The 13,900-nt window shown below is 40.9% G+C and overlaps 2 protein-coding genes across 6 annotated transcripts in view; one reads left to right on the top strand and one right to left on the bottom strand.

Moving 5' to 3' along the window:
• Positions 1–2,768, bottom strand: part of CNOT9 (CCR4-NOT transcription complex subunit 9) — a 32,023-nt gene extending 29,255 nt beyond the window's left edge. For 2 of the 3 annotated variants that reach the window (XM_043577822.1, XM_043577823.1), the window contains exon 1: positions 2,521–2,754. In XM_043577822.1, the coding sequence (XP_043433757.1) occupies positions 2,521–2,739 (219 nt within the window). In that variant the 5' untranslated portion in view covers positions 2,740–2,754. Of the gene's footprint in view, positions 1–2,325 lie in introns of all 3 variants that reach the window. The other variant, XM_043577824.1, reaches the window with a different exon arrangement.
• Positions 2,769–2,881: 113 nt separating this feature from the next.
• The window catches only part of USP37 (ubiquitin specific peptidase 37), a 100,290-nt gene continuing 89,271 nt past the window's right edge, over positions 2,882–13,900 (top strand). For 2 of the 3 annotated variants that reach the window (XM_043577820.1, XM_043577818.1), the window contains exons 1-3: positions 2,882–3,127; positions 8,592–8,732; positions 13,362–13,579. In XM_043577820.1, coding sequence (XP_043433755.1) covers positions 13,424–13,579 — 156 coding nt within the window. In that variant the 5' untranslated portion in view covers positions 2,882–3,127; positions 8,592–8,732; positions 13,362–13,423. The remainder of the gene's footprint in view (positions 3,128–8,591; positions 8,733–13,361; positions 13,580–13,900) is intronic. The other variant, XM_043577819.1, reaches the window with a different exon arrangement.

Below are 13,900 nucleotides of genomic sequence, written 5' to 3'. Positions count from 1 at the left end.
AGAGAGAGGGAGACACAGAATCGAAACAGGCTTTAGGCTCCAAGCTGTCAGCACAGAGCCCAATGTGTGGCTCAAACTCACAAAAATATGGGGTTCAGACCCACAAATGTGAGATCATGACCTGAGCCAAAGTCGGATGCTCAACCAACTGAGCCACCCAGGAGCCCCTAAAAGCTCAGATTTTAAATCAATGTAAAGCAATGTAACTTATTTGAAGAAACATATATTTAGTGTCTATAAGTAATGAATCACAACCTTAATCATTGTTCAAAAGATGCATTAGGGGATAAGTGAAAATAAAACAAAGTGAATAGGTACAGAGTTTGGATAGTCATAGATAAAAGAGCAGTTTGGTACCAAAGCCTGGAGAAGACACAATCAGATTGTGGGAAATGGACAAGCCAAACTTACAAGAATCCCTTGGGTAACCTGTCCCTCCCTTACTAGCAGCAACCTTATCTTCTGACTTGCTTCTTCCCAAATTACATGTGTAATTTAGGAGAAGAAACAAAAAAGCTGGGGAAATTGCAGTCACTTAATAGAAAGATGTAATGCAGAGAGTGGATACTCTGAGTAGTTACAAATGCTTAGAAACACGGTGAGAGGAGGCAGAGATGTCACTGGCCCCAGAAGTGACAATGTTTTCTATAGCTGAGTCACATTCAGCATACTTTTTCACTTTTTGTATTTATTTATTAAAAAAAAATTTTTTTAATGTTTATTTTTGAGACAGAGAGAGACAGAGCATGAATGGGGGAGGGTCAGAGAGAGGGAGACACAGAATCCGAAACAGGCCCCAGGCTCTGAGCTGCCAGCACAGAGCCCGACGCTGGGCTCGAACTCACCGACCGCGAGATCATGACCTGAGCTGAAGTTGGCCGCTCCACCGACTGAGCCACCCAGGCACCCCTCACTTTTTATATTTAAAGTTAAAGCAATTTTTTTTTTTTTTGCTCTCTATTTAGTACTTATGTCATTTTGCCTGATAATGCACTTCCAGTGTATTATCATCTTAAGTCACTTCACCCTAGTGGAACGAAAAAAGTACAACTGGTATTCAGAAGAGTGTGCTCAAATCATATGATCTCATTTCCCCATTATGGCTATGTGCTCTCAGTAGTCACCTCCCTCATCTATACTCTTTCATTCATTTGAGTATTTGAGACCAAACTTTGTGCTAGGAACTGTCTTGGCACTTGGGGTAACCATGTAAACAAGATCCATAGGATCTCTGTCCTTGCCCTCAAGAAGTAGACAGTCAACAAACAGGTAAGTTAATACAAAAATTACAAACTGAGATAAACGCTGAGAAGGATATTTTAAGAGAGAAAAGTTAGGGGTTACAAAACCTCTTTAAAGAGAGTGATCAAGAGAAGGCTACTCTGGGGAGATTTAGGCAGAGACCCAAGGAAGACGAGCCAGTTACACCCACCGGCTGTGTGTGTGTGTGTGTGTGGGTGTGTGTGTGTGTGCGCGCGCGCAATGGGGGGTGGTACGTGGTAAGAGCATCCCAAGAATAGAGAATCAGAAACTGCAAGTGAAGTAGAAAAGCGCAGGTATAAGAAGGGGCAGGCGGCCAACGCAGCTGGAGCCTACGGAGCAAATGACATAAGACCAGACGGCAAACGTAAGGACCGTATCGTATAGGGAGGGCTTCACAGGCCACAGCAAAGAGTATGGATTTTATCTAAACGCAATGGAGAGTCCAAGAACTACTTCAGACAGGTGAATTACACGATCCGTTTTTCTTATTAAAAGATCGCCCTGATTAAATGAGATGTGTGAAAAAGGTGTTAAGGGCAGAGAACCGTAAGTCAGACGTTAATAGGTGTTCACTTCTCCCGGTCCCGGATTTTCCACCTGTAAAACAAGTGGTGTGAGCTAGAAGCCATTTCTTTCCCGCTGCGAAGTGCCCAGGCAGCGAGCGAGTTCCGAGAGCAAGGGCCGTGTCAGATTGACCACGGAATTCCCCCTCATCCCCGCCGACGCCCAGCACGCAACCGGCACCCTGAGACTGTTGGTCAGCGCAATGAATCAATGAATGGCCTGCCCCGGCCGCGAGGGAGGCGCTCCGGCGCGGGACCAGGCCCCGGGGCCGGAAAAGAACGCGATACGCGGCGCAGGAGGCTGCGAGAGCCGACCGGAGAGGAAAGTGGGGGCCGGCTCCACCAGAGTGAAGGCGCCAAGAGGGAAGGGCCCGGGCCTCGCAGACTGAGGGCAGGAGGAGCTGGGACACCGGGCCCGACACGGGGACCTGGGAGAGGAGGCCGAAAAGCCGGGCTAAGGACGGGGTCTGGGCCCAGGCAGGAACGCCCAGCCACTCACCGCAGCCGTCGCCAGGCTGTGCATGTTGAGAGCGGCCGCCGCTCTTCTCCCACTGCCGGACGCTCCTGACCCGCGTCCCCGCTTCAGTGACTCTGCCGCCAAAGATGAAGAGCCGCCGCAGCCGCCATCCGCCTCCGGCTCGCTCCGCCCCCTTCGCAGCCCTGTGACCCTTCACCCCTGACCCCGCCCACACACCTCTTCCCGCCTCCTGGCTCTTGGTGGAGTTAATAGTCCCAAAGTCTGTCCTTCGCCCCTTAAGATTCTTGGCCAGAAGGACGTCCGCCACCTACTAGTCCCCGCATCCTCTGGCTTCGAGCAGGTATCCCCAGAGAGGAGCGTGAACTCTGACTCTCCTCCGGAGGCCAGGGAAGGGCGGGAAAAGCCTGGCCGTCTCGGAGGACAAGCAGTGCGCATGCCCAACTGGGCTGTGTAGGAGGGGAAATGACGGAAAGTCCAAAGTGCTTGAAGTGGGAAGTGCGCATGCGTGCTACTTCAGGCGGGGGCGGGACTGTCTCGGCCAGACTTCGCTCCGTGCTAGGGCGGGGCGAAGGCGTAGGAAAGGCGGAGTTTGCAGGGTTGCACGCACGCGCCTCGTCTGGTCGCGTCGAGTGTGCGTGCGTGCGTGCGTGTTTGCGTGTGGTCACAGTTCCCGCCATCAGCCGCTCTCCCTGAGTAGGGGGAGCGAGCGGCCCCTCTCCTTCGTGCCTGGTGTCCCTTCCTTCCTTCCCCCCGGCTCCTCCCCCTCCGCGCGGACTCTGTGCTTCCGGCAGGCTACTGCAGGGCTCCGGACCCGCAAGCACAGGTAAGGCGGGCCCGGCGGCGAGCTTCTCAACTGAGCCGTTTTCCCCAGGTCCCTCCTCCCCCCGCCCCCTGCGGTCCGCCCACTCGGCGTTCACTCTTCTGGAGTTCGCCCCGCTGCTGTTTAGCTCACCCCCACCCCCAGGACGCTCCCTGGGCCTCACAGGTACTCCTCTTGGGTTCCCCTCCAGGCTTTTCCTCTCCTTTGACCCGGTCTTTACTGTCACGCTCTTCCTCCGCAATCCAAACCTGGCCCCTTTTCGCTGGGGGCTGTCGTCGTCCGCCACTCGCCCCTTAGCAGGGCCTGCTGTCTCTTCAGGTGACTTCCGTTGCCGTACACCCATCAGGCCTTGGACGTTCACTCTTGACCATTCTTCATCTTCTCTCTGCTAACCATCTCTCGCTAAAAGACATGAATTGTATTTTTGTCGTGCATTTGGTTGCTCTCCATCTTCTAGCTATCAGATCAGGTTGTCAGGTTTACCTATTTTAGGTCTTGATCCATGAAAGGAAATGATCATTGATAACAAAATCCTGTGTTCTGGAGAGTTGGCCTGTAGTGGTTTTGTGGTAATCCTTTTCAACATTTTGGCTCTGGGTAAATGCCTTTTTGGGGTGGCAGTATCTGACAAGTCTACAAGTCTCTAACTGTACAAGATGTCTAAGACAGGGTGTCAAGGAGGCAGTTGGATATACTGGGTTGGAGCTCAGAGGAGAGTTCTGGGCAGAATATGTGAATTAATGTATATATGTCACCTGCCGTGTTGATAGTTAACTGGAGCTATGGATAGGGATGAAATTGCCTATGGAGAGTGTAGTACTGGAAAAAAAAATGCACCTAGGGTAGAGCACTGAGGGATTCTTGGTGTTTAATAACCGTATGGAGGAGGACAAGTCTTTTGTAAACGAGATGAAAGAAGCAATCAGTAGTGTTGAATTCTGTTGAATTCAACAGAATGAGGACTAAAAAGCCTGGTGACATCGGAGTAATCTATGATTAGTGAGAGATGTTCGATGGAGTGAAATGGAATATCTGGGTTTAGTGCTAGGGTCTTATTCACCTCTTCTGCCGTAAGCTTTATATTCCATCTATATATTGATGATTAAGAATTTTAACTTCTAGGCTTTTCCCTTTATTTTCAGTTCAAGATCTAAATAACCAATTGCTTGATATCTCCACTGGATTTTTTTCTTAGGAATTTCAAATATAATATATCTAAAACCAAAGTCTTGATCTCCATTCCCCAAATTCTTTGTCTTTCAGTATGCCATTTCATTAACGGCATATTACTTATTCACTTACATAAGCTAGAAACTTGAGATCCATTCTTGACTTTCATCCCATGAATCTTTAAGTTCTATTTATTCTATATCCAATACAGTTGACCCTTGGACAATGCAAGGGTGGAGGGCACTGACTCCTTCCAGCTGGAAATCCATGTGTAACTTTTGACTTCTCCAAAACCTAACTACTAATAGCTTACTGTTGAGTGGAATGCTAATAGCATAATGTTAGTACATATTCTGTATGCTGTGTTCATTACATACTGTATTCTTAGAATAAAGTTAGACAAAAGAAATGTTATTAAGAAAATCGTAAGAAAGAGAAAATACACTTACAGTACCGTGCTTATCAAAAAAAATCCATGTATACATAGGTCCGTGCATTTCAAACCTATGTTCAAGGGTCATCTGTATGTCCGAGTCTATTTCTTTTTTTTTTTTTTTTAATTTTTTTTTTCAATTTTTTTAAATTTATTTTTGGGACAGAGAGAGACAGAGCATGAACGGGGGAGGGGCAGAGAGAGAGGGAGACACAGAATCGGAAACAGGCTCCAGGCTCCGAGCCATCAGCCCAGAGCCTGACGCGGGGCTCGAACTCACGGATCGCGAGATCGTGACCTGGCTGAAGTCGGACGCTTAACCTACTGCGCCACCCAGGCGCCCCTGTCCGAGTCTATTTCTGTACATCTTCAGTATCACTTTTCCAGTTCAAGGCACGATCTTAAAAATTTTTTTTAACATTTATTATTTTTGAGAGAGAGAGACAGAGACAGAACATGAGTGGGGGAGGGGCAGAGAGAGAGGGAGACTCAGAATCCAAATCAGGCTCCAGGCTCTGAGCTGTCAGCACAGAGCCCAACACGGGGCTCGAACCCACTAGCTGCAAGATGATGATCTGAGCCAAAGTCATAGGCTCAACCGTCTGAGCCACCCAGGCACCCCTCAAGCCACAATCTTCTTTCACTTGGACTTAATGTCACTGGTTCCCTGTATTCTCATCTGTAAAATAGGAATAATAATCACCTTATTGTATTGTTCTGAAAATTAAATGGCACATGACACAATAAATAGCTAATAAGTATTGTTATTGTAATTGTTATAAGCTGAATCATTTCAGTATTCTCTTGTCTGCCCTATTTTCTTTCATTCTTCCTTCTTTTGCTCTCCTCTCTGAACCCAAATAAACCATATCACTTCTGCATTCAACAGTGACATGTTGTTTCTCTGCTTAAAACTCTTCTGTGGATTTCCTGTCACTAAATGTTTATTAAATTTAGGGTAAAATTAAAAATCCCTGTGGTCTACAGGATTCTGTATAATTTGATTTTTTCCAGCTTCACCAGCTTCATCTTGCTCTAGCCTCCTCTTTCTCACTAAACTCTAGCTACATTACTTTTCATTTCCTTAGTCACACCAAGTTGTTTTCCACTACAGGGCCCTTGCACATGCTGTTGTAGTTGCCTGGTTTGTTCGAGCATGACCATCCCCAATTAAGTCTTTCTTCAGTATTAACCTAACTTTTGCTTGATGCTTTCTACCCTCTATCCCCAAGTCTTAAATCAGGTACCCTATTATAATGTCTCATCATGCCTTGTGCTTTATATTTGTATCACTTTTTAGAACTTGTAATTATATATTGTGTGATTATTTAAAGCCTGTCTTTTATTAGAACATATGCTAGGAGGTATTTCATTTCTATTTCTCAAGAATTCGAGTGAATAAGTAAACTGGAGCTTGTTTTAGGAACCATCTGGTCTTTCAGAAGCACCAGCTTACTTATACCTTGTCATCTGATGACAAGCACCTTTTCACTCTTCAGGCAAATTCAGGGACACAAAAGAAAAAAACCCAAGAGTTTTCCAGCTGTGGATGATTTTACTCATTCTTAGGTTATAAAATCATTCAGATTTTAGACTCTGAGTTGGAGATAAACTTTAGGTCAACTTCTGTCTTTTAGTCACACATTAATTTTATCTCTGTGCATTTGTTTTATAGATCTTTTTAGGAAAGAAAGCTCTTAGAAGTGGTTTATATATTTTAACAGCAGGTTAAACTATGAGACTGGAGGGTATGAGGTTTCCAAAAACTAAAGGAAAATTCCATATTTAAGTAAGTTAGTGGTGGATGTGGGAGAAAATACTAAAATTTAATAATTTGTGTAGAGCAGTATTTGTGTTGAAAAATAGGAAATAAATACAGGAAGCATATGAGTACCAGATACAGAAAAACATTTGGATTTATTTTATACTTAGTGATGAGCCGTTAATGTTTGGGAGAAAGTTTCAGTTAAGCAAGATGAAGACAAGCCATTCTAGAGATACGCTGTACAATGTTGTACCCATAGTTAACAATATCATATTGTACACTTTGTTTTGTTACCATATTAAGTATTCTTACCATGGTAGAATAAAATTTACAAAAAATGTATGATAGGGAATTGACATCAATAGTAAATATTTAGCACTTACTAAGTGCTTGTATTTGTTCTAGTACAAAAGAAGGTAAGACAGGTTCCTTGCACGCCTCCCCCCCCCCCCCCCCCCCCCCCCCGCCCCAGGAGAAAGTTAAGGAGACAAATAGTGCATGCTTTACTTGTTAAGAAATAAAGAGTAGTTCTTTACAAAGGGTATTTATAGAGTAGAGGATTCATTGGATGGAGAAATCCTGAGACAATGGAGACTGAAAAGTGATTGTTGCTGCAAATCATTGATGAGGATGCATTGTGATAGTGGTTAAAAACATGGGTTTTGGGGCGCCTGGGTGGCTCGGTAGGTTAAGCGTCCGACTTCGGCTCAGGTCATGATCTCACGGTCCGTGGGTTCAAGCCCCGCGTCGGGCTCTGGGCTGACAGCTCAGAGCCTGGAGCCTGCTTCAGATTCTGTGTCTCCCTCTCTCTCTGCTCCTCCCCTGTTCATGCTCTGTCTCTCTCTGTCTCAAAAATAAATAAACGTTAAAAAAAAAAAAAAATTAAGGGGCGCCTGGGTGGCGTAGTCGGTTGAGCGTCCGACTTCAGCCGGGTCACGATCTTGCGGTCCGTGGGTTCGAGCCCCGCGTCGGGCTCTGGGCTGATGGCTCGGAGCCTGGAGCCTGTTTCCGATTCTGTGTCTCCCTCTCTCTCTGCCCCTCCCCCGTTCATGCTCTGTCTCTCTCTGTCCCAAAAATAAATAAAAAAAAAGTTGAAAAAAAATTAAAAAAAAATTAAAAAAAAAACACATGGGTTTTGGTGTTAGACTTTGTTTTGTCTCTTAATGAATCTGTATCCTTGGATAAATTCTCTCTCTAAGCCTCAGTTTCCTCATCTGTAAAATAGAGATAATAATCCTTGCCTTTAAGATTATTGTGAAAATTAAATAAGATAATTCATGCGTGGCACTTAGCACTATGGTTAGTAAGTGTTGCATAATAAATATTAGGTGAGAGTGATGGCAGAATGAGGAGTTTCTGAATTAGGATAGCAGCTATGAAAAGGCTGGGTTTTAGATGAGTGAGATTGAGGGTAAAGCTGATTCTAAATTTTTTTGCCTAAATGACTATAGAAGGAATATGTAGAGAAGTCTGGGAGCCTCTTAATGAGGGCATGAATTGTATCATCTTCATTTTGTATTCTTACCATGGTGCCATCAAATTAAAGTGGCTCAATCATTTTTTAGTAAGGGAGCAAATGAATTTACAGTTGGTACTGTAGCTAGCGTTCAAGGAGATCGTGAAAGATGTTTGGGTAGAACTTCAGGGGACGTTGAGGCTTAGAGAGCCTAAATTTGAGAAACAAACCCATGAAGTTAGTTTTGTAAGAAAAGTAAAAACTCCAGATTTACTCACCTTTCAAAATGTGTATCAACACATCATGGAAATGGTATTTTGAGACTTTGGGCATCATTATGTAACAATGTTTATAAAGTAAACAAAGAATATACTCTTTTTCACTGCCTTCTTAGTTTCAAAATGTAGCAGAGAGAAATATCCCAAGACACAAATTGATAAGGTGTAGGCCTTGAAGTCCCTCATTTTGATTGTGTGTATATGTGTGTATCTTGAGTGTTACATTTTAAATGTTTTCAGTAAGATACGTTGTTTTTAAATAATCAAAAAGAGTTTATCTTTTTGTATAAATGATTGCTTTCTTTTTTTAATTTTAACTTCGTAAATTGGATTCTTTTAAAAAGGCACACTTATATTTTCTTTAGCTGAGGTGATGGCTTCCGGAGAACGGGCATAGCTGCAGAATATGAGTAGTTCCCCAAGAAGAGTGCATTGCCTTTGGCACAAGGATCAGAATAAAGGTGAATTGTTATTACATAGGGTTTTTCAGTAAAAGTCACTGAAAAGTAAGTAATGTTTTTATTTTGGATGTGTGTTTCCAAGAGTATGCAAATTGGCAGGAATTAACAGTTTTCTTTCTTTTATTTTATAGTAGTGGTTTTATGTTTTAGCATGCTTTCTTTACCACAGAACACCCTCTAGATAAAGATGTTTTTAAAGCAGGGGCACCTGGGTGGCTCAGTCGGTTAAGCATCCGACTTCAGCTCGGTCATGATCTCACCGTTCGTGGGTTTGAGCCCCACGTTGGGCTCTGTGCTGACGGCTCAGAGCCTGGAACCTCCTTCAGATTCTGTTGTCTCCGCCCCTTCCTCACTCTCTCTCTCTCTCTCTCAAAAATAAATAAACATTAAAAAAATTTTAAAGAGAAGATGTTTTCAAAGCAGTACCTAAAATATGTGCATGTAAATAAGTGTACAGGGTACAGAAACATTTTTGCCAATATTATTGATTGAGTTTCATAGAATTCTCAAAGTTGAACCAGTAATTTTAATAATTGTGAAAAAAGTTAGGGAAAGAGAAATCTCTTTGGACATGCTTAAAGAATAATTTGTTTTTGTTATACCTTGTCTTACCAATATTCCTTTGATAGGGAATTAGCATTATAGAGTTCAAAGAAACCTCATTGTCCTACATTCATAGAAAGTTTAACTGTTACTGATTAGTGCTACATACTGAAAAAGAAACTTAGTTTTTTTCCTCTTAACAGAATAGGGCAAACCTTGATACTATGATGAATGTACAAAAGTAGATATTGGTAATTTGTTTAGTGCAAGACCTGGGAATGGACTAAATTGAGGTATTAAAGAAAAGTTTTGTTGGTTCTGCAAATTTTACATCCTGTACTTTGTCAGGGTGTTGTTTTTTTCTTTTCCTTAGAGGAAGGAGAGATGGCTAGTAGAAATGGTTAAGGAAATGTTCAATATCTGAAGTAAAATTTCATGTACTTAATCCAAACTGCATCAAAATGTTTTAGAATTGTATAGGGAGAAATTGTATAGAGAGAAACAGAAATAACAGTAAAGGTTTTTTTTTTTTTTAATTTTTCATATGCTTTAGTGAACTTTGAAATCTACACTTCCAATTTTGTTAAATAGTGTTAATTTTTAAAAATTTGTTGGAGGAATTCAGGGTCATTGACCTTACTTTTGGTCTGTGAAGAAAGCGCTAAGATAATGGGGTTTTGTATTATTCTCTTTCAATTTGGTACCCTGATCCATAATGACATATAAGGAAAGGTAAGGGAATTTGACAGAACTCTGAAGATGGAGTTTCTCCATTGAGGAATGAACAATATGAATCCTAGTTTAGGCAAGTTTACTAATGTTTTTGTTTTAATGTATTCTGTAATTGCATATTAATTTTGTTCTTCCACAAATGATTTTTTCTCATTGAATCTTGGTGAGATGTGAGGACAGCTTTGCATTTAGTGAAGTTCAGGTGCCAGTAGAAAAGACTTACATGCAGTGTTCAAAAGATGACTTGTATGTCGTCCACTGCATAGTGATACTTATAAAGAGCTTAGTAAATATAATCCTATATTGGTCACATAAGAGGGATTTATGGTTCCAGTGTCTGCTGTTGTGTGTATATATATATATGTACACATATATGTGTATATATATTCTTAATGTTTATTTTTGAGAGAGCACACATGTGCGTGCCAGTGCGGGAGGAAAACAGAGAGTACGTGCCAGAGAGAGGAAAACAGAGGATCTGAAGAAGTCTCTGTGCTGAGAGCAGTGAGCCCAGTGTGGGACTTGAACTCACAAAACATGACATCATGACTTGAGCCAAAGTGGGAAGCTCAACCGACTGAGCCACCTGGGTGCCCCTCTGTTTCTGTATATATTAACAGCAAATTGAATAAAATTGTTAGTGCTGATTTGTTCATTCTTAATCATTTTGTTTCTTGTGTGTCAGACACTGTCAAAATGGGGATGCTGAGATTAAAAAATATATTCCTTATCTTCAAATAGCAAAATCTAGATAGAGACAAAGAAGTGAACAATTTGTGATACAATGTGACAAATGTTACACTAGTAGTAAGCACAACATATATAACAGGAAAATACAGAAGCATGAAACTGTCTCTGTGGATGTGAGCTGAGAGAAAAAGTGAAAGGTAGCTGGGAAAGGCTTCTTAAAGAGGATAACATCTAAGCTAAGCCTTGATTTTATAGCCAAGAGAAATTAAGTGGGGTTGTGGGGGCATGGAGAGAATACATGAAAATCCTTCAGAGATAGACCACAGTGTATGCAGAAGTACACTGGCATAGTTTTTGGGGGGAAATTATAAATTCAGATGGATGGATTTGGTGGGCTAGTGGGGATAGAGAGGTAAATAGGGCCTGGATCATGAAGGGTGTTTATGTCATGTTAATGAGTCTAGATTTTATTGTGAGGGCAATGGGGAGCTGTTGAATGATATTAAGGAGAAGAGTGATGTGATTTGATCTACAGTTCATCATAAAGATGTCTGGAAGGTGTATGGTGATAGACTTGACAGGACTCTACTGTGGTCTTCCATTTCCAATGCAATACCAATAATCGTCAAGAGAGAAGTCAAAGATAACTCTCATGTTTCTGGCAAGGGCAACTGGGGTAGGAGAGGGGTCATGTATTCTTGGCAGTGTTGAGAGCCTAGTGGAAGAAAGTCTCAAGGACCTGTCCAAACAATGAAGCACCAAATTATTAATTGCAAAAGAAAAAAAAAAGTATTACAAACACACATTGCTGGTCCAAAATTCTGTAGTTACTACTTTGAGCAGTGCCATGTTAACAGGTCTGTAAACAGTAGCAGGACTCTGTTACTCTGATGGATTCACGTACCTACCAAATTACACTATCTAAATCTGACCACAGTAGGCATTCAAAAATTTTGGTGAGGTGAGTGAATAATAATGGAGGACTTAAAATGCATAACACCTTTTAACTATTCAAAGTGTTTTCACATCTCTTTTGAAATTTTGTTCTGTTATTTGGTATATACTACCTAGAAGCCTTTAACTAGAGGCCCTCCAGGCTCTATCTTGCCTGTATCCTACCTGTAGGTGGGTTTTGCTTGATTTGTAGCTTTTAAAAATAAATTTTAATTCATTGCCCACAATTTACAATGGGCAGTTTTACATAAACATTTGGAGCTCGTTTTCTTGAAAAGTTAGATGATCAGGCAAGTAGCTGGGTTCACTAATTCTACATGGTAAAATTGGCTAGATTTCAGTAGCAGTTTTCAGAGTTTGCCTGCTTAAGTCATGTCACCTGCATGACTCCTATAGGCGGTTGACTTTGGCCCCTTTTAACAGCTTATTTATCTGAAGTCTTTCAAGAAAGAGGTGTTGTGGGCAAGGAATAAATACAGAAAGTGCACACTAATTCCATTCATATTAAAGCTTTTGTCTGTTCAGTGCCTAATGTATGTTATTTCATTTAGTTTTGCAAAGCTATAGCATTTGCTATTCCTATTTACAGTTGAGAAAACTAATGGTTAGAAAGGTAAGTTATAAATTAGTGACAGCTGGCTCCTGATATCTAGGCCTCCTGTGTTTTTCCTTTGTATACTACTTTTTCTTTTTTTTAAAGCTTTTCCAGTTGAGTTGTTTAGGCAAAGTATGATGATTTTTAATTTCTTAAATTATAAGCAAGAATCTGTATTAGCAATGTTTTTAGAGATTTGAAAACAGTATACATAAAATTTGTTTTAATTTTAGATGATTGTGTGTATGTGTGTACATACATGTAGATAATACATAACACTAACATTCTTTACTATTACAGTTGTGTTTACTTGCTGACATTTGGTAAGCTAGTTTGAAAGTTTTAGATATTCTGTTATTGCTGTAAGCAATTTTTAAGTAGAAGTTCTTTCAGAAATTTGAGTATTTGTCAAAGATAAAATTGATAAAGATTCTTTCCGCTTTATGGTAATATTAAACAAATGGTAGGTGGTTCTTAGGAAGAGAGGTTTTTAGTGTGTGTTTCTTTTGCCTAAAGAATAAATTATTTTCTCAATATAATTCTGAAGGTTAAACTCATTTGATTATTCTTACAATTTTTTTATTCATCTAATGTCTATACCTGTGGATATGCTTAGACTACTGATTGGTAGAAGGAATTGTTTTATGATATGATTTGATATTTTCAGAGGAACTCCATTCTAAGAAATGGAGTCAGCTGACTGAAAATATTTTTTTTACTTACATTTGAAATTCAAGACCCTTTCACATTCATGAAGGACGGTAAAAGTTGGTCATATTGCTGTGAGCAGTCACATTGACAATTTAGTATTCCTGATTGACATGCCTTTAGTGGCAGCAATGTGGTTGTTAATGGTGCCAAATGCAAAATTCAGGCACTGCTAGGGCACAGATACTGGACACATGGCAAAGAAGGGAATGTGGTAGAGAAGAAATAAAATGTAGGTAGACTCAGTCACTGAACTCAGTGACTGCTTTAGTTGTCTTTCTTCTGCTTACCAGCTAGCTAATCAAGGCCTTTGAGGTTGCTTAATAAAAAGTGGTTTACTGAAACAGAGAAGAGGACGTAAAAGATGGTTTATTAAATGCTCTCTTTTAAGTGACTCTTATTTTAATCACTCTTAATAAATTGTAACTTACTATTTTATTTTTCTTCCTTAGAATCTGTCAGGTGTATTTTTGCTTTTTAATTTGGCTAGAAGCAATTTATTTTTAAAGAAAGTATGTCTCCTCTGAAGATTCACGGTCCTATCAGAATTCGAAGTATGCAGACCGGAATTACAAAATGGAAAGAAGGATCCTTTGAAATTGTGGAAAAAGAGAATAAAGTCAGCCTGGTAGTTCACTACAATACTGGAGGAATTCCAAGGATATTTCAGGTATTACCAGATTTTGATGTGGAATAGATCTTGACTCACACCCTGTAGCGAGTAGCTTCCCTGTACAATAGTAAGTATAGTGGTAGCCCTCCTCCTAGGTTAATATTTCTTTTTTATTTCTAGGACACTGATAGTTCTGTGTATATCTTTTATAAATGATTCAACAGCATTGTTGATGGTGTAGAATAAGGAGCGGGAAGTAGTCACCATTATTGAAAAGAAAACTGGGAGGAAGCTGAGAGGAACTGGGTTTGGATACTATTTCTAAGCTATTCTGAAAACCACATTAGGATAACTTTAGTTATTCCTTTTTTTTCCTTA

This window comes from Prionailurus bengalensis, chromosome C1 (assembly GCF_016509475.1).
Source record: "Prionailurus bengalensis isolate Pbe53 chromosome C1, Fcat_Pben_1.1_paternal_pri, whole genome shotgun sequence".
Taxonomy (NCBI): Eukaryota; Metazoa; Chordata; class Mammalia; order Carnivora; family Felidae; genus Prionailurus; species Prionailurus bengalensis.
The sequence above is the reverse complement of the archived record's forward strand: the minus strand, read 5'-3'. Positions and strand labels throughout refer to the sequence as shown.